Consider the following 20,912-nt stretch of genomic DNA (forward strand, 5'->3'; position numbering starts at 1 on the left):
GTAGAGGAAGCGTAGATATCGTTCATAGTTAGAGGTGGAGCATTAGCCTCACAGCCTTGCCTGTATAACTAATATAAGGGCAGGACATTTCCACCAACTCGTAGTTGTGGGGATCATTAAAAAAACTCTTCTAGTGGGAAGTTTGTAATGAAGTGTTGCTTCTTGTTGCCTTGCTTAGGTGAGGCCATTGTTGAGGTCACGGTCGATATATTTGAGGTTTAAAGTAGGACCCCCCATCCCCATCTAGGCCATGGACCTCATGTGACTCTCTCTCATGTCCTTATACTTCAAATACACTTACAAAGGTGTTATTGAAGTAGGATGGAAACATGAAATAAAATAAGAAATGGAAATGGAAAACATAGTGCCTATAATGATATATGAAAACATAGTGGAAATGGAAAACATGATATATGATTTTACATATTAGGTTTTTGTGCTTCAACCTCCTTTTTCAATAGGTAAAATTCAAGAAACAAGAAGATATTGCTTGTATCTGGCACTCTTGAGACTAGCACTAAAACAACACTATGGTGACAATAGGAAATCCTAGAAAAAAAATGCAAATGAATATTTTTCCTTGGCCAAAATCTTTTGGCCTTTTTGCTTGCTAGTTTTAGGTGAGATGAAAATTTCTTGCACAATTCCTCTTGTTTTTTTAAAAGTTGAAGAGATGAGAAAATGAATTTTCAATACTCTAAGGCTTTGTTAGTGTCCTTTATGGGGAAATGTTTAAAAAACATTTCTAGTAGAAATATGTCTCTAGGGACCATTAGTACTTATGTTTCCTGAAAACACTTTTCTAGCTAAAAATTTTACCAAAAAATCATATAATTTTTCAAGTAAGTTTTTCTAGCCAAGATAGGGACCATTATGCTTATGTTTCCTGAAAACACTTTTCTAGCTAAAAAATTTACCGAAAAATCATATAATTTTCTAGGTAAGTTTTTCTAGCCAAAATAGGTCGGAATACCATATGATTTTTTTTTTTGAATAAATATTTAACAATTGATGTTATAATACTTTCAACACAAGATAATTTTCCATGGTAACTTTGTATTTGATATTTTATTTTATAAAAAATTTATCGGATAAATATGATAATGTATGAGATTGATTATTAATTTCTATTTATTTCTTTGAAAGAAGACACATATAAAACACTCATAAACTATTGACACACAGTCTACTTCCTGTTAGTTCTGTGATTTATTGCTTACACTTCCAAGCAAAGGACATTGCTGAAATGATCAAATAAGCAGGAAGATTGCTGAAGCCTCTTTTACCTCTTTTCAGTTTAGTCCTGTGTCTTAGTTCCTTTCAGACTCATCATTTTGCGTGTGAAGCAATGTTAGTGAGAGCTGTGACAACATCAGCTATGGCAGGTCTCTCAGCAGGCTGCTTCCGAAGGCACATAGCAGTGACAATTAGTGCATGACGGAGACCTCTTTTTGGGTATTGACCCTGAAGCATCGGGTCAGCCATTTGTTCAAATTTCCTTGGATCTTTGAATAAAGGTTGTGCCTGCAAGCATACCAGTGAAAGGAGCATTCACAAAGGATCATGCAATAATATCACAGAATTAGTCATTTGCAATTAATCCATTTCTTCTTCATCAACGTGATAAAAGAACAAAATTCAATCTCAAGGGAGAGAACATATTTTTATTTGATTCTGGAGAAAAGAAGTTTGGTGTATATATATTCATGTCTCTTCTGTTTCTTCTTCATCTGTGACAAACTGGAATTGGATGAAGATAGAGCCAGCTCAGTAGAAGGTTAGCAACATAAAATGAAAATTGTACTGAACATCAACTCTGTTAGAAGACACCATATGAGCAGAAGAGGATTTTTAGCCAACAAAGACTTGCCTTGCCCTCAACCCCACCCACAAAAGAAATGACTTTCAGCAAATAAAATCTTCCTCTCCACAAAACAGGAAAAAACAAACGGGGAATATGCAATCAAGCATAGTTTCAGAAAAATAACAAAATATGTAAATGAAGCAAAACTATAAAGAAACGGCGCTTACTTTCCTGCCAGTAATAATCTCCAAAAGAACAACACCAAAGCTAAAGATATCATCCTCACGAGTACAATACCCAGAAGGACCTATCACCGATCTCGACACAGTGGACTTACCACCAACAGGTCCAAGCCTTGCAAAACCTAAATTAGCAAGTTTGGGATGGTAATCCTCTCCAAGCAAAATGTTTGAGGGTTTCAGATCTCGAAGTATGACAGGGGGGTTCGCTTTATCATGTAAAAATTCCAGACCTTTTGCAACACCGGCTGCTATTTTCATCCTTGTGCTCCAATCCAGATGCTTTTTACCTGATGGAAGAAGGTCTGTAATGCACAATCAGGTGGAGAACAAATAAAATGATGATAAAATGATAGAAATGAAACATGATAATGTTATTTATTAATCAATTTACCATGTAGATAATACTCCAAAGAGCCTAAAGGCATATACTCGTGAACCACAAGACTCTGATCGCCATCAGCACAATATCCAACAAAATTAACAATGTTTGGGTGGTGATGAAGATGGCTTTGGATCATCACTTCAGAAAGAAATATCGGGTTCCTTTCTGATCCATTATCTAATTGCTTTCTGATATTTCTTTCCGATCCATTAGCAAATTGCTTGATGGCCACAACCTGTTCTGACACAGAAAATTACAGAGAAACAAAAATGATTTTCGGTGCAAGGTGAAAGAAAAGACTCGATAAAAGGATGATCACAATGTTGGTCAAATTAACATATGAGGGATAGGAGGCAGGACAAAGGTTAGCTGCATCCACGTTTTGGGGGAGGGATAGGAGGAGGAGGCTCAAGGAAAAACCAAGAATGTCAAATAATATTTTCTCTCATAGAGAAAGACTACATATGGGGGAGGGATAGGAGGAGGAGGCTCAAGGAAAAACCAAGAATGTCAAATAATACTTTTTCTCATAGAGAAAGACTACATATGGTATCATCTCAAGTAAAAGCTGTACATTTGGGTTTTGAGATAGAACAGACTCAAATGTAGGGTAGATCTAAGTATGGCAGGTTGGTTTGAGATATATGAAGGAAACAAGATGAACTGTACCGTGAGTGTTTAAGAATTATGTGAAAACTGAAATCGGTAGTTCATCTTTATAGAAGAATCCAGTATTTATGGCTGCTACATTAACTAATATCAAATTATTCGAGCAACATTAAAATGAAATGACAGTTAAACAAGCAAAACAAAAAGAAAAAGAAAAAATTCAGGATACTGTTCAAAACTGACCTGGTCACTTCTCTCCAATCTCCCTTTATAAACTCGACCAAATTTACCTTGACCGAGCAGACAATCCGCACTGAAATCCTTGGTTGCAGCAGCCAGTTCACGCAATGTAAAAGTCTGAGCAGCAAAGCGCTCAAATCCATCTTTGGAGTTACCCTTCAATTTCACTATAACGTAAAGAGAGTGAGTGCGTATTCAACAACAAACAAAATTATCACATTAAACACAGATACCGGCGGAAACTTGGCTTATCCTAGGAGAAAGAAAGAACACCATTATTACTGCTACCCAATAATGCTTTCTTCAAAACCATCATTTACTGTCTTGGTTTGTAGGAAATCATTTGCGTGTGAAAAGCAGAGACCATGAAAAGAGGACCAGTTCCAATATCAGAGTGGGATCCTGGAAAACGAAGTTTCGGCGATTATATTCCCGGCTTCAGGTGCAGATGGGTACTCACCGTCCACTACCCGTTCGTTGTCGGCGATTATATTCCCTGCATCAGCTGCAGATGGGTACTCATCGTCCACTACCCGTTCGTTGTCTGCGATTATATTCCCTGCTTCAGCTGCAGATGGGTACTCAGCGTCCACTTCGCGTTCGTTGTCGGCGCTTCTGAAGGACAGCTCCGACAAGCCAGGAGTCCTCAATCCTTCGTAAATTTCCCTAGCACTAGCGGAGGGACTCAGGCTGGGTTCGGACGAGCTCTCCGAGAATTTCGAGCGCTCCGACGACGTCCGGCAGCCTTGGTAGATCTCCGAGCTGGTCAACGCCGCAAAGAAGCCCCTCATAGCGCCGGTAATTTCTCGGCCGATGAAATGTGGGCAAGTCTGGGGAGCGCTATATGCTTTATGCAGGACGTATTGAACCAGGGAGTTGTCCTTTGGGATCGGAATTTCCAAGAAGAGTCACGGAGAGCGAAATTTGCGGAAGCAATGACAACGTAATTAGTGGAAAGAAAATGGAAAGAAACCGTTGATTAATTTTCACTCGCGCTGATTTTCAACCGCGAAGAAGAAAATGGAGAAAAGCGGAGGAATGAATCACTACGCGGTTACATAACCTTTCATTGTCGTTGATCTTTGATTTTTGGTGGTTTGACGGCTTAAATTACACGAAATAAAACGTCTCTCTCTATTTGCTCTTCTCTGTTGTTGTCCTTCTGGTTAATCTATCTCAGCTTGCCTAATATTGCTTCTCCGATTTTTTGGTATTAAGAGATGCTCGGTTATTGCTGCTTAGGATTGTTATCGTATGTATATATTAAGTGGTGAGGGGCATAAGGGGAAGAAGTCGGGGGAGGGGGGGTCATATTGATGGGAGTGATCCCGCACTTCAAGGCTTTGTCCAAGTGGAAAGTCAAGGATACAAGGGTTATAACTTGGATCTTTCTATTGAGCCTCATTTTGTTCTCAATCTAAGGCCTTATAAAAATGCAGTTGATATGTGGAATTACCTCAACAGGTTTACCATCAAGACAACTCGGCTCGACAATTTTAATTGAAGTATGAGATGGCTAATTTCACACAGGAAGCCTCTCCATTGAGAAATATTTTTCTAGTTTTCAAAATCTTTGGGTTGATTATTCAGACATTGTTTATGCTAATGTTCCCGTTGTAGCTCTCTCTGATGTTTAAGCAGTGCATGAAATAAGCAAGAGAGATCAATTCTTGATGAAGCTCCGTTTCGATTTTGAAATTGCACGTTCTAATTTGATGAATCGTCATCCTGTACCATCTCTAGATACTTGTTTTAGTGAACTTCTTCGTGAGGAGCAACGTATAGTAACTTAGACTGGCATAGAACATCGGGCTAATGTCAGTGCCCCTGTTATTGTGGCATATGCAACATAGGGGAGGAATAAGGGTCGAGATATGTGTGTTGTCCAGTGCTTTAGTTGTAAAGTTTTTGGTCATATTACTCGGGATTGCCCTAAGAAGTTCTATAACTACTGCAAGAAATAGGGTCATATCATCTCTGCTTGTCCCATTCAACCTTAAAGGAAGCAGGGTACTGCTTATCATGCGTCCGCTGGTGCCTTTAGTTCTGTTGTATTGCCTGTTGCCTCATCGGTTGTTCCTATTCCTGCCCCTATAACCTTAGCAAACCCGAGCATACTCACTCCTGAAATGGTACAACAGATGATCTTCTCTGCCTTTTCTTCTTTTGGCCTCTCAAGTAATTAAAAAGTTTCTTCTAAGCCATGATATATTGACTCTAGAGCATCTAACCATATGACTAATACTATTGTTTCTCTTTCCAATGTCAGAAATTATGATGGAAATCTGAAAATTAACACCATTGATGGTAGTTCTCTGCCTATGAGGTGCTATTGGTGATCTTTCCTCTTCCTTAAATGTTTTTGTGTCTCTTGACCTCACCACAAATCTTATTTTTGTTGGTCAATTGGTTGATAATAATTGTAATGTCTATTTCTCTCGTTCTGGTTGTGTCATGTAGGATCAAGCGTAAGGGAAGATGATCGTGAAGGGGCCTAAAATGAGACGACTTTTTCCTCTTCACGTTTTTCCTTCCACCTTTATTCCTAGTTTTCTTTTACTTTCCTTTGTATGCAATGTTGTTGGTTATGGAACTAAGATGTGGCATAGACGTCTAGGCCACCCAAACTCTGATGTACTTCATAAGTTGTTTAATTCTATTTTATTAGGACATAAAGCATGTTCTTCACTTGATCTTTCCTTTGAATGTCCATCATGCAAACTTGGCAAAAGTAAAGTTCTACCTTTTCCTCATCATACATCTCATGTCTTACAATGTTTCGATATTATTCAAAGTGTTGTTTGGGGGATTGTACCTATTGTTTCTCATGCGCATTACAAGTACTTTGTTACATTTATTGATGACTTTAGTCGCTTTACTTGAGTTTACTTCCTACGGGCTAATGCCAAAGTTTTTTTTAGTATTTAAGCATTTTCTTGAGCTTCTTGAGACTCAATTCTCTACTAGCATCGAGGTCTTGCGCTCTGATCCTGGCGGCGAATACATGTCTAATGAGTTTTAGGACTTTCTTCAAAGCAAATGGATCATCTCTCAACGTTCTTGTCCTTCGACACTGCAACAAAATGGTGTTGCTGAGAGGAAAAATCATCACCATTTTGATATGGTAAAAACTCTTTTACTTGAATCATCTGTTCCTCCTCGTTTTTTGTGTGAAGCGCTTTGTACTTCGGTTCATTTGATCAATCGCTTACCCTCTCCTACGTTACATCATGTTTCTCCCTTTTTTAAGTTTTTTGGTGATTCTCCTTCATATTATGATCTTCGAACATTTGGTTGTGTTTGTTTTGTGCATCTCCCTGCTCAAGAACGACATAAACTTAGAACTCAATATGTTAAGTGTGTTTTTCTTGGTTATGTTATACCTCAAAAGGGTTATGTTTATTATGATCTACATGCTCGCCGTATACGTGTTTCTAGGAATGTGGTTTTCTTTAAAAAATAATTTTTTTCCATCTCATGTTGAGCTACCATTTGCATCATGATCTCTTCTGTCGAGCTTTTATGATTCCCCGACAATTGTGGAAAGGTTCAAACCTGGTTTTGTGTATGGAAGACGTAATCGACATGAGTCTGGTTCTACTTCCTCTGTGCCCCCTCACAATCTTGACCTGACACCTGCTCCTACTCCTGCTCCTGCTTCCACCACTCTTCGTCGGTCTACTCGTACTTCTCGGCCCCCTAATTGGTATAGTTTCTCCTCCACTGTCTCTCCTATGGCTACTTTATCCTCTATTTCCATTCCCTCTTGCTACAAACAGGCCATAGAACATGAGTGTTGACAAAATACAATGCAAACAAAACTTTGAGCACTTGAGGAGAATCACACTTGAGATATTGTTCCTTGCCCCCCTACAATCAAGGCTTTTGGGAGTAAATAGGTTTTCTCTATAAAGCTTCGCTCTGATAACTTTTTGGATCGGTACAAAGCTCGCCTAGTAGCTCTAGGCAACAAACAGGAATATGAGATTGATTATGAGGATATATTTACTCCTATTGCCAAAATGACCACGGTTCGAACCATCTTAGCTATTGCTGCTTCCCAGTCATGGCAACCGCATCAGATGGATGTAAAGAACACATTTCTTCACGGTGATCTTCAAGAAGAGATCTACATGAAGCTTGCCTCTTGTATGACTACTTTTTCTCTGTAGGATGTTTGTAAGCTAAGGCATTCTTTGTATGGACTCAGGCAAGCTCCCCGGGCTCGGTTTGAGAATTTTCACAGTACGCTTCTTACCTTCAGGTTTAAAAGAAGTCAGTATGATTCTTCTCTCTTCTTCCACAAGTCTGCATCAGGTATAGTCCTTCTCTTGGTTTATGTGGATGATATTATCATTATTGGCACTGATTGTGGTTTGATTACTAAGGCTCACCAGATGTTGCATGTCACTTTCCATATGAAAGATATTGGCCAGCTAATATACTTCTTAGGATTGGAAGTACATCATCGGGCCAATGGTATTTTCTTAAACCAGCATAAGTATATTCAAGATATTATTACCTTGGCTAGTTTGGAGGACACTTCTTCTATTGATACTCCTATGGAGGTAAATGTCAAATAACGAAAGATGAAGGGGACCTTCTAGATGACCCTACTCTCTATCTACGCCTGGTTGGGAGTCTCATCTACTTGACCACGACTCGCCCCGATATCTCCTATATAGTTCATCCGGTTAGTCAGTTTATGTCCTCTCCCCGGCATCTCCATATTACTGCAGTTTGACGCATTATCCGCTATCTTCGAGGTTCTCCTACTAGTGGGTTATTCTTTCCTATAGGCTCATCCCTTCAACTTGTTGCTTATAGTGATGCCGATTAGGCTAGGTGTTCTGATACATGTCAATCTACTACGGGTTGGTGTATGTTTTTAGGTGGTACCTTAATTTCTTGGAGATGTAAGAAACAAGATTGTGTTTCTAAATCCTCTACTGATGTCAAGTATCATGCCATGTTTACTGCTTGTTATGAGATTGTATGGCTATGAGGTCTTCTTGAGGAGTTTGAGTTCCCTCAGACTACTTCTACCCCTCTTCATGCTGATAACACTAGTGCTATTCAGATTGCCACCAATCCCGTTTTCCATTAACGCACCAAGCACATTGAGGTTGATTGTCATTCTATCCGAGATACCTTGGAGAGGAGGGTGATATCTCTTCCTTACATTTCTTCGGATCTCCAAGTGGCCGATATCTTCACCAAAGCAATGACTCGATGGTGGTATCAATTTTTGGTAGGCAAATTATTGCTGGTTGACTTACCAACATCAAATTGAATAGGATGTTATCGTATATATATATATATATATATATATATATATATATATATATGATAGTTTAAGTGGGGAGGGACATTATTGTAACTTTCTTTCTTATCAGGGGAGGGGCACTTTTTTACCTTGAACCTCACTATGTAATATGAGTTTTTCGGAATATATTGACAAGGACAGTATGTGAAATGGAAGCCGGCTGTGATAGAGTTGTTTGGGTTCGAGTGTGAATGGGACTTCCTTAATTGAGTGTTCTAATAGACTGTACTCATGAAATTAAGAGAAGTTTTGAGATATTCTCAATTTTCTATCTTTTACAATATGAACTATACACGTTATTGCATGATCACAGTTATAGCAAGGTATAATTATGGGTGGCGCTGCTGCTTCCTCTATTGCTCGATCTACACCTGTAAGAAGAACGACAGGAAAGAGAATAAAAAAGGACGAAAAGCACCCAGGCATGCTCCCTGTGCTGCTCCACTGCTTTCAGTGCAAATTAATTGCACGCAAAGAACAACAAGTTTCTTCTCTGATTCATTTCATTTCCTTGGTTTTTCTATTTTATGGTTTTCAATATCTTTTTTATCTAATTCAATACGTTTTCAGGATTTTCTGCCTGGTGTTTCATTTCGTTTCATCTCTCTGTTCAACCGTTATGTGAGTTGTGCTTTCTTTTGTAGGTGTACACACGACTTTGTTCTCTATAAATTTTAAGTTGCTGCATCTTTCTGTCAAAGATGACTTCTTTGCCTAGAAACCATCACCTATTTCGCTCCATCATTCCATGCAAACCCATTACCTACGTCTTTCTATTTCCATCATCTCTTGCTATTTTATGTTTCTATCAAATATAGTAACTTCTTGACCAACCTTTAAAATTTACTGACATCCACATCATTTCTCGATTCTCTGTATATAATTTCACATTAGGGTCATATCAAGTTGTCTACACCCAAACATTCTTGTTTCTTCGAGTAAATTTAATACATATTTTTTTTTGAAATAAAACAATACCATAATGTCATTACAACATTTTAATTTGAAGAATTTTTTTTAATAAACAGAGATCTTTAGTTTGGAAAAAATTTATACAATCCTTCATTTACCTTGCAAATACTACTTAATCACTCTGAATGAGAATGATATCATCCACATAAACAACCAAAAGAATAACATCATTATTAGTATGTTTAACAAACACAAAACCATCCATTTAAAGCTTCTTAAAACCAAAACCACAAACAACCTTACCGAATTTCTAAAACCATGCTCAAAGAGATTGCTTAGGGCCATAAATTATTGACTTTTTAAATTTATACACGTACTCTCCTTTGACCACAAACCCCGGTGGTTGAAACATATAAACTTCAAAGTTCGCCATTGAGAAAAACATTTTTAACATGAAGTTGATATAAAGACCAATTAGAATTTGCAACATAAGAAATTAGGAGTCTTAGAAAGTTGAGTTTACTAATCGAAGGAAGAAGAAGTTTCCTCATAATCAATGTCATAAGTTTGGGCATACTTTTTAGCAACCAACCTAGTTTTCAATTGGGAAATAGATCCATTTGGATTGTGTTTTACTGTAAATATTATATAGCCTACATGTTTCTTCCAAGTGGTTGAGAAGTGAAATAATGTCCTATTAGCATAAATAATTGCCATCTCCTCTAAGAGAGCTCTCCAACTTGGGTACTTCAAAGCCTTAACATAATCCCTTCCTTGCATTACCCTATTAAGATAAGCGGCAGCTACGGAATTTTGATTAAAATTTAATTTTTTAATACAAATTCTATAAAAAAATTCAAGAACATATCTAAAAGAATTCATAAGTAGCTTAGTTTAAGTTTTTGAGAAATGAGTTTCTAAGAAAATGGTTTTTCCACTCTCACAAAACATCTTCGGGGAATAGAGGAAAATCATACTATAGAATCCTGCATTTGTTTTTAAATTTAAAATCCTTACACCGGTAAGTCATCACCCACAAGTGATACAAGGATGGAAGAAACAATAATGGTAGTTTGACTCAGTGCAGAGACAATGGCCTGAACCCCCCTATAAACAGCGAAAGAAGAAACAAATAACAACAAATTATAGAAGACGGAAACTCGAAAGATTTCGATTTCATGTTGTTGTTAATCTCGGTTTCATCCAGCCTTCTATTTGTGTAAATGAAATGGGATGAACTTGAAAGCACAAATGTGGGATTTGCACTCTCCACTCTATTAGCATGCATCGGGAAATATAAAAAACTTCATGAGAAAGATAAATAACTTTTTTTACCTTATATTATTTTTTAAAGACACTTACATTTGTAGCTTATTGAGAAAGCATTACAAAGAGTTCTTACATCTGATGCATTTGATCTTGTCTTTCTTTATCTTTTGCGTCTCTTTTTTGATTTCTTGCTTCTATCCTTGCATATTGTTCTTATCTTTCTCTATCTTTTGCTTTTATAATATTAATTTTCTCCCTTGCACTTTAAAAATCAACAATAAGAGGGGAAGGAGAGAATAGATGTATTATAACTCTTGGGAGAGAAGGAGAGGACAAGAGGAGGAAAAAAAGGACAAATTCCAAGAGGGGAATGAGGCTCAAGAGGCTAGAGCTTTACGCTCTTCCTTATGTCCATTGGACTGTATTAATAGTTATAGAAAGATGTTTACAATGTCAATAATGTCGTTAAGGCTACACCTCTTAAGAGAAAAACACATATAAGGACATACACTAGCTTGCATAATTACAAAGTGTTGAATTTATGGAAAAGAAAAATACTTCATTGACTTCAATAACTTATTATAATTAGAGTACATGAACCTCTATTTATAATAGAGGAAGGTAGTAGGGTTCAATTATAATAAAACTACTTTTGTCCCAATTACACCCAAACTCTAACACTTAAAGATAAGTCCTAGCATAATTAAATAACTTAATATAGATAAAAGACAAGTATAACTTAAACTAGAACTCTCTAGGACACAATAAGATAAAGATGTCTTCTTGAGTCCTTCTTGATCTTCCAACTGATGTGATAAGGATGCCAACTCATGGTAATCATTGTAGGTCCTACTTCTTATGTGCTTGGGCCCATCTTATGGGCCTTCTTTGGTCGTGTGACTCATCTTATAATACTCTTAGATATGTGGGTTTTCCTTGGTCGTGTGGGTTTGGACCCTATCTTCCAACACAAAGTCATGTCACCTCTTATTGAAGACTTGTCCTATTTACCATAATATAGCCCTACACATGTGGGTGTTTTTAACACTCCCCCTCAAATTGCTTAACTTCACTTTGCAAATAATCTTGGTCAAGAAACTTTAATCTTGTATGGATTGATTTTTTTTTGTTTTTTTGATAGTCTTGCTTTGATTTATTTTGTTCTTATTTATATTTTGTTTTGTAGTCTTCTTCTTGTTCTCCCCCTTACTTGGATTTTCTAGTCGCATAAAATTTGATTATCACTATATGTGAAATTATTTATTGTTGATTACCTCTTTCTTGTATTTCATCCCCTCAAGTTGGAGATCTGTTAGTTCTTTACCAAGAAACCCAACTTGTACAAAATAATGGTGAGAGAAAAAAATCACCCCTAGCCCAATGACAAAACTCTAACTCTAGTCTAAAATGGCTGCTCAAATTTAAATGTGGTCCAGTCCATTTTAGGGCAATGAAAAAAAATCTACTCACTTTTTAAGGCTAGCTCAAATACCACTAGGTTATACCACTTGGATAAAAGAATTGAATTAAGTTAGATATTGTATGCACTCCTGATCTTTGAAAGAAATTGGTCTATAGGCATTTTTAAAAGAATTATACTTTGAGAAGTGTGTGAATAAAAAGATAATAACTCTCATACTTCAAACAGAAGGAGACACAATCCATATATTTGTGAATTAAATGCGCTTTTAGACCAATAGATGGATAAAAAGTTACCAGGTTTGACTCAAGTGGGAGATAAAAAAAAAGTCTTTTATGAAAATGATGATTGAGGAAACCTAAAAAAAATTCCAATAAAAAAGTTTTGTGATGGAACATAATAATAAAAACTTTATAAAAGTACACTTCTCATATAAGTCAATTACTTTTTAAAACAACTTGACCAATTAGGAAAGAAAATATTTAAGGAATAAATTCTGGAATGAGAGAGAGTTTTAGGACACCAAAATTTGGAATTTAGAGTGAGGAAATAATATTTTCTAATTCAAAAATAAATTAAAATAAATTAAACTCATATAGGGAAATACTTCTCTTAAGGAAACTAATGTAATGTGATATCAAAGAAATGAAACTCTTAAGGAAGGAAAGATACTTAAGTTGGTAAAATCTTGACTAAAGTTTGTAAAGAAATTAGCAACTCAAAAAGTGAAGCAAAAAAATTGGCTTAAATTCGGATTTTTGTATGCTACGGGTTACCTGCATGACCTTAAATTCTCCCGATGTGCATATCTCTCTCTAAAAAGATAGAATGTGAAACATTTTTTTTGGGATAGAAAGTAGGCTCTCAAATCTTTATTTTGAGATAGAATTATCTATATAAATTCTCAATCATGTTAGTACAAACCATTCAGAAAGTTGAGATTTTCTGTCACTACTCATAAATTTTTCAGCTACTTGACCTTTGCTAATTTAGATGTCATTTTTTTTTTAAAGAACTTGGATTGCAAAAATTATTATTGTGTTGGTAACTAGACTTAAAGATCTTTATGAAAATATATAATATACTATATGAAAATTATGGTAAGAGAGTGAGAAATCAAATGAAAACTAGATATTGGGAACTAATAAGACTAAAAGGAAAAATGAAAAAAAAAATTCTTTTTCTTTTTCATCTTCTTCTTCCTCCTCTGATACCATGTTGATTTTTAGGGCCTTCACATATACCCAATAAGATCACAAGAGAATGAGAGAAGAAAGAAAATCTAGCCCCTAGGAGAGGAGAGAAGAGAAGGAGAAAAACGAATTCCAAGTGGGGAATGAGGTTCAAGAGGCTAGAGTATGATGCCCTTCCTCATGCTCATTGGGCTATATTTATAGTTGTACAAAGATATTTACAATATCAATAATGCCCTTAGGGCTATAACTCTTAAGAGAAAAAAAGACACAAAAGCATATACACTTGCTTGTATAATTATAAAATTATGCCACCTCTTATTGAAGTATTATCCTTTTTACTATAATACCACCCTACACACATGGGTGCCTTTTAACATTTTTCTTCAAAATTACAAATAGAAAAAAAATCACAACTCCCCCTAGACAACCCTAATTCATGACACCTCTCATAATCACCATGTGTCCATTGAAAATGTTGCCTAGAATAGGGGCTAGTAAAGAGGGGTCAAAACTATTTGTAACATTCATCTCAACACAAGTGGCTACAACTTTTTTCTATATATATTACATGTATACCATTGGAATATTCAAGTTCAACTAAAAGTTGTGGTGGCATCAGAGATATGTGAAGCAAGGTCAGTAAGAGTTCTAGCAATATTACGTATGAGAGGTCTCACATCAGGTTGCTCCTGAACACACTTGGAAGCCAGATCAAGTGCCTCGCAAAGGCCTTCGATTGGGTACTGACCCCCAAGCATTGGGTCTACCATTTGTAGGAAGTTTCGATCATCTTTCAATAAAGGTCGTGCCTGCAAGCATCCAAAAAGATCATTCACAGATTAAGAATCTCATGCATTGGTCTCAAGGTTATTTCAATAACATAGAGAAGGACTCCACATGAAGTCTTGCCTTGCCCTGACTTCAACTTCCTCTTCATGAAACAGGAAAATAGACATGGTTTGAGAAAAGAAGAAAGAAAAAGAAAACTAAACTAAACTAAAACCACAATGAATAATGAGTGAACTGGAGAGGGAAGTGAATGCACTTACCCATTCAACTAGACTAGGCTCCTCAGTATCTTTAGAATTCCGAACCGCTTTCCTGCCAGTAATAATCTCTAAAAGAACAACACCAAAGCTATAGATGTCTGATTTTAAATTGAGCCTTCTTGACATTGCATACTCAGGTGCACTATATCCATCAGTAGCTATCACCGTTGTCCGCATAGGAGACTCATCTCCAACAGGTGCCAGTATTGCAAGACCCAAATCCGACAGTTTGGGAATGTATCCCTTCTCAAGTAAAATGTTTGAAGCCTTCAGACCACCAAAAATGACCGGGAAGATGGCTTCATCATGTAAAAATTCCAAACCCTTTGCTACACCAGCTGCTATTTTCATTCTAGTGTTCCAATCAAGATGTTTTTTGTTAGATGAAAGGTCTGCATTGCAAAATCAAGTGGATAAGAAACAAAAAATGATGATGAAATACTAAAAAACAAAACCCTGATAATGGTATTTAGTTTAGGCTATTAATTTACCATGTAGATGATCCTGTAAAGAGCCTAAAGACATGTACTCATGAACCACAAACATCTGATTGCCTTCGGTATAGTATCCCACGAAATTTACAATGTTTTGGTGACGAATAAGCCTTTGCATCCGCACTTCAACAAGTAACTCCCGCTCACTTCCTGTTCCATAATTATACTGCTTGATGGCCACAACCTTTTTTGACGCAGAAACAGAGACAAAAATGACATTGGTGGACATTGATGAACAAATGGAAAACAGAACAAAATTATCACAATGTTCGGCCATTTAAGATATTTCTTCATTAGGTGCAGTTAAGAATTCAAGTGGAAAAAATGAGAGGAAGTACCATGTTTGCTTGTCCAGTAAAGGATTAAGAAAATCCAAGAATGTCAAATGATATCATTTGTTACTCGTATGTTATGTTTAATATTCCGAGACGTTTTGCATTTCTAGGTGTATTGGAATCAAGGGGGTGGTATGTCTCAAACCAAGACTTCTTAACCCTCCATCAGAGACATCTTGGCGTTACTGCCACCTTAGTGTTCCAAGTAGGTCTGAGATAAATGATAAACAGAATACATGGCTGCAAGTTTTCCTCTAATTCCCTTTTTTGTTCCCGAAACAGATTGAGTGATTGAATGAATATTAAATTTGATTCTAATAAAATCAAAATCCAAAACTTACCTGGTTATTGCTCCTTAATATCCCTCTATAAACTCGACCATATCCACCCTCGCCGATCAGACAGTCAAACCTGAAGTACTTGGTTGCAGCAGCCAACTCATCAAATTTAAAAGTCTCAGATCCATATTCAGAGACCTCCAGTTTCCCTAAAACAATAAAAAAGTTATTGCAATTTGTATGACAGAAAATTTTCAATTTAAAGCCACAAATATATTAACTACCTTCGTCAATTATATACCTCGTCTCTTTACCGGCTTCGGGCTAGCAACGCCTGCAGTTAAAGCTCCGACGGGTATGCCCCATTGCTCCGCTGCAGATGAGTAGTGACCGTCTTCCAGGTCCCCGGTGTGGGTACTTCTCATGGACAGATCCCACCATCCAGGAGTACTCAAGCCTTCGTAAACTTCCCTAGCACTAGCAGATGGAGTCAGGGTGGCCTCGGAAGAGCTTACTGAGAATACCGAACGCATCGACGGCGTCCGGCAGCCTTGGTAGATCTCCGAGCTGCTCAACGGTGCGAAGGGGGCAGTCATAGCAAAGCGCAATTCCCTGACAGAGGAAACGTGGGCGAGTCTGGGAGGAGGGAAATGCTTTACGTGGGACATATCGAGCGACGGAATTGACCTTTGGTAGAGAAACTTCCATGAAGACACACCTGAGTCGGAGAAAAGTCATCGAGGTGTTGGAATTACCTATGTAATTGGCTTACACAGTCCACTAATGCTTTTGGAACGACTCTCCCTAATGAAAGTGAATTCCATCAATATCAACATGGGAGATTAGGAGTGGAAGAAGGGATGCCTGTCTGACCTTTGATATCACCTGGAAATGGAATTGGAGCTGGCCAAATGCCAAGTCTTCTCTCAATCAAATCTTCTCTTTGTTTTTTAAGGAAAATCGATGCCTTTCATGTTTTTGTCCTCTTTAACAGCGTCAACTGGAAGCTTTTTTCTCTCAAAAGATGTTAGTTGCGTCTTTGCCACTTTGAACTGAAACTCATAGCAGCAACATATACATATATGTATGGTAGTTTTGACTGATGTTGAAGTTAAAGACAAGGACCCTAGTTCACATGTACATATATTTTTACTTCCCATAATTGCTATCAATTCTTGGGCGAGGTGCTGCAGGAGCCAAATGTAAACCTTGCACCGGCGATAGCACATCAGGGACTTACGGCTGTGAAGTAATGTCATTCAGAGCTGTGACAACATCAGCTATGCGAGGTCTCTCAGTGGGCTGCTCCTGAACGCACATAGCAGCAACAGCAAGCGACTGACGAAGACCCTCCACTGGATACTGCCCTTGAAGATTTGGGTCTGCCATTTGCTGAAACTTCCTCTTATCTTTGAAAAATGGCTGTGTCTGCAACCATCTCAGAAGAGAGCATCCATGAAATAAAATCACCATGAGTTTCAATAGGACCTTTAAACATGATCTTCAGTAAACAAACAAATGGATTTAGAGACGGGCATTAGGTTGGGTGGGTTAAATAGGAAACTCGAGCCGCCCTGATCCAGCACAAATTCAATTGCTTCCATAGGGATTGAGGAGAAAGGGAATGGGGTGGAATCGGGATTAACGACCTTCTCATTGGATTAAGTGTGGGTAAGCAATTGAGCATGGTTTCGGAACACAAGGAACTATGTAAAGAAAACAAGTAAAAATATGTGAAATGTAACCCCCAATGAATAAGGAGTGAAGTGGAGAACTGCACTTACCCAAGCAATGAGACTCGGTTCCACAGCATCTTCAGAGTTGTCAGTTGCTTTCCTGCCAGTTATGAATGATCTCCAAAAAAATAACACCAAAGCTATAGATATCTGATTTTAAACTTAGTTCCCCTGACATTGCATACTCAGGTGCACAGTACCCATCAGTACCTATCACCCTTGTCTGCACAGTGGACTCATCTCCAACAGGTGCTACCTTTGCAAGACCTAAATCGGATAGTTTGGGATGGTAACCCTCCCCAAGTAAAATGTTTGAGGGCTTCAGACCACGAAATATGACAGGGAGCCTGACATTCTCATGTATATATTCCAAAGCCTTTGCAATACCCGCTGCTATTTTCATCCTTGTGTTCCAATCAAGATGATTTTTGTCAGATGAAAGGCCTGCAATGCACATCAAGAGGATAACGAAAAACAAAAACGATGATAAAATAAAACGGTGACAACATTATTTGATTAAGTTATTTACCATTTAGAAGATCCTCTAGAGAGCCTAAAGGCATGTACTCATGAACCATAAGCAGCTGAGTGCCTTTGGCACAATATCCAATGAAGTTAACAATGTTTGGATGATGAAGAAGGCTATGCATCATCACTTGAACAATAAACCCCCGGTTACTTTCTGTTCCACTATTGAATCGCTTGATGGCCACGACCTGTTCTGACACTGAAACATCACTTTAGACAACAAATGACTTTGGTGCACATTGATGAACAAAAGGATCAAAATCTTAGGCCAGTAAAGATATTCCTTCACTTGTTGCAGTTAAAAACTCGGGATAATGCAGGAAGTTTCATGTTTGATTGTTAAAATAAAGACATAAAGCAAGCCAAGAATGCCAAGCAATATCTTTTCTTATAGCAGAAGAGCGGGTTTTCACATGGTATCAACTCAAGTAAAAGCTGTAAAATGGGTTTTGATGGAGGAAACTAAAGGAACTACGCCATGGGAATTTTTGAATTAATTGAAAACTGAAATGGGCATTTCATCTGTTTAGAAGAGCATAAATTGACTCATATTAAAAAAGAATCCTTTGTTCGTAGCTACAATAATCAATAAAATGATAATAAAACAAGCAAACAATAATAAAAATACAAAATATGGCTCCAAGGTTACCTGGTTTTTACTCTTCAACTTCCCTTTATAAACTCGACCAAACACGCCCTGTCCGAGCAGACGATCAGCACTGAAGTTCTTGGTTGCAGTAGCCAACTCATGAAATTTAAAAGTCCGAGCAGTAAAAAGCTCAGATCCATCTTTGGAGAAACCCTTCTTTGCATCCAATGAAGGATTTACCTTCAATTTCTCTAAAAAGGAAAAAAATTATTGCAATTTCTACAATAAAAAATATCATCATATTAAACAATATACAGGCTGACATTGAACTTGATTACACTGGATCAAAGAAAGACAGAGTAGCATTCACACAAAATCAAAGAACTGTTTCCGCTACGAATACCAACCCAATAATGCTGTCATCAAAACTATCATCTATTGTCTAGGTTTGCAGAAAGACTTCAAACACACTTTTGTCTTATAGCAAACAACTAATAGGCGAGCATTACAAGTAATCCAATCGCTTCCATAATAAAAACAACAAAGAACACAGAAGTCATTTGTCAGCTAAAACAGAGGCCAGGAAACAAAAGACAAACTTCCAGTATCAAATGGGATGGAAATATAGAACTTCGCCTTTGAAACTTTTAGAAAGTATTTTCTTCTTGCCAGTGAGGTGAAAATTGATAGCATAGAAAACCACAACCCAAAAGAATAATTACAGAAACTAACGCTAAGCAGATTTTCGAAGATTGCTCTTCAAATTTCCATGAAGATGTTCAACAGTTTAAACCCACAAATATGTAGCAAATACTTCCAGTAACAAACTCAAGTCAGGGAAATGTTGAAAGAGAAAACTATCATTCTCGCTATCAAACTATCTCTGGACCAGCTCCGGCCTAGTAAAGCCCGCAGGTATGGCTTGAGAGATGAATACTCACCGTCCACTGCGGCTTCGGTGTCGCCGCTTCTGAGGGACAGCGTCCACCAGTCAGGAGTCCGCAATCCTTGGTAAATTTCTCTAGCACGAGAACAGGGACTGAAGCTGGGGTCGGACGAGCTCTCCGAGAAATACGAATGCACCGACGGCGTCCGGCAGCCTTCGTAGATCTCCGTGCTGCTCAACAGCGCGACGAAGCTCCTCATAGCGACTCAATTTCCCGGCAGATGAAATGCAGGCAAGTCTGGGGGAATGCTTTATGCAACGCATGTCGGACAACAAGGTCGACCTCTGGGTGCAAAACGTCCATTCACCGAGGTGGTAAACTATTTTTGCATTCGCCAGGTGATCGAAGAAACTGTCAACTGTGCTATATTCAATTCTACTTCGGTTCGGCCGGCATCCCCTCATTGTGTAGATCACACGTCGCCCGTCGGTCGAGTTCTATTGCGCTTTCTTTCTTTCTTTTTTGCAAAAAAAATTGAGGGTTGACTTTATAATACCATAATCCATTCCCTCAAGAACTTAAATTAACAAAATAATGTCTTTAAAAAGAGAAAAACTTCGGCGGGGTTGGGCGTGCTGTCGTTCCGACAGCCTGATGGCGTTCTTCGAGTCACAGAGACAGGAATAAATAATTTAATCGACTTTCCTGAAAACCCATGAAATTCCTCGAAGAAACAAGGAGAGAATCTCGACTCTATCTATATAAAGATTGTTATCTTTTTATAAAGATTCAAGTACAAAATTACGTTAAATTCTTGTTGGATGCCAAACACTATCAAGGCTTTGTTGTATCCTGAAAGGAAACAAAATTGAAGTTTCTCTAGTCTTGTTTGGATTTGGTAAATATCTCATTACACGTTCATTTGATAATTTAATGATCATTTGTTGTTCTCCTTAAAAAGTTTTGGATCTTTGGCATCTTCAACATGTTTCGTGTACGATCAAACATATTATTTATTTTTTAATGAAGAAAAAGATACTTTTGAAATTGAGCTTTGGAAAAATAAGGCAATTTCCTGTAAAACATATAATATCAACAAAAGAAAAAAGTGGTGGTCTAGGTGAGCCAGGAACTCAGGGAGAGACTGAGTTGGTCCACGTCAACTCGTTATCCTCCCACTGCCGACGGCTGGAGGTAAACGCTGCTCTGTGAAACCAGCCTCACGCGGTACCCTCCGATCTAGGGACAGAGTTGCTTAAGCTTTCGCCCAAGCAACACGGCCCAACAGCACGGCTTGGAACGGGCGAGTCGCAGATTGCGAAACAACCCAATCCCTGCGTACCCAACCAACTATCCACGCCACTTTAATACCCCCACTTGGGTTACAAGCTCGCGCAACCGAACTCGGCGATCAAAGACTGTTCTAAGAGAGTTTATAAAGAGCTAAGAAATCTTTCACCTTCCCCATGTGGGACTAAATATACGACAACAAGCTCTACTAATACTTTGACACGTGTTCTTCTCTTTTGAGTCAGTGATTCTTTATGTTCGAATCAAACATGCGATACAAGAGTAAACCAGAAGAGATTTGTTGAGATGGTAGTGTCTAGGGGTGG

At 37.8% G+C, this 20,912-nt stretch overlaps 2 protein-coding genes and 1 pseudogene across 3 annotated transcripts; all 3 read right to left on the bottom strand.

Moving 5' to 3' along the window:
- Positions 1-1,163: 1,163 nt before the first annotated feature.
- LOC137943879 (probable serine/threonine-protein kinase PBL7) lies at positions 1,164-4,158 on the bottom strand. 2 transcript variants are annotated; one of them, XM_068789304.1, is made up of 6 exons: positions 3,738-4,158; positions 3,281-3,444; positions 2,438-2,663; positions 2,277-2,348; positions 2,032-2,168; positions 1,164-1,524 (listed from the first exon to the last, which is right to left on the bottom strand). In XM_068789304.1, exons 1-6 carry the CDS (start codon positions 4,066-4,068, stop codon positions 1,330-1,332), a joined length of 1,125 nt encoding a protein of 374 aa, XP_068645405.1. In that variant the 5' UTR covers positions 4,069-4,158; the 3' UTR covers positions 1,164-1,329. The 2 variants fall into 2 exon arrangements, with proteins under 2 accessions (XP_068645405.1, XP_068645404.1); XM_068789303.1 differs by having other exon boundaries at positions 2,032-2,348.
- A 9,582-nt stretch (positions 4,159-13,740) lies between these two features.
- On the bottom strand, positions 13,741-16,172 carry LOC137944214 (probable serine/threonine-protein kinase PBL7). Its single transcript, XM_068789797.1, has 5 exons — positions 15,858-16,172; positions 15,620-15,765; positions 14,941-15,127; positions 14,450-14,841; positions 13,741-14,209 (listed from the first exon to the last, which is right to left on the bottom strand). The coding sequence occupies exons 1-5, from the start codon at positions 16,150-16,152 to the stop codon at positions 13,994-13,996; spliced, it is 1,236 nt and encodes a 411-aa protein (XP_068645898.1). The 5' UTR covers positions 16,153-16,172; the 3' UTR covers positions 13,741-13,993.
- Positions 16,173-16,792: 620 nt separating this feature from the next.
- On the bottom strand, positions 16,793-19,555 carry LOC137944546 (probable serine/threonine-protein kinase PBL7; annotated as a pseudogene).
- Between the last annotated feature and the right edge of the window lie 1,357 nt (positions 19,556-20,912).

Source organism: Aristolochia californica, unplaced genomic scaffold, assembly GCF_029961685.1.
Source record: "Aristolochia californica isolate CCGP_79_NKW_82.1479 unplaced genomic scaffold, dmAriCali1.0.hap1 SCAF_11, whole genome shotgun sequence".
Taxonomy (NCBI): Eukaryota; Viridiplantae; Streptophyta; class Magnoliopsida; order Piperales; family Aristolochiaceae; genus Aristolochia; species Aristolochia californica.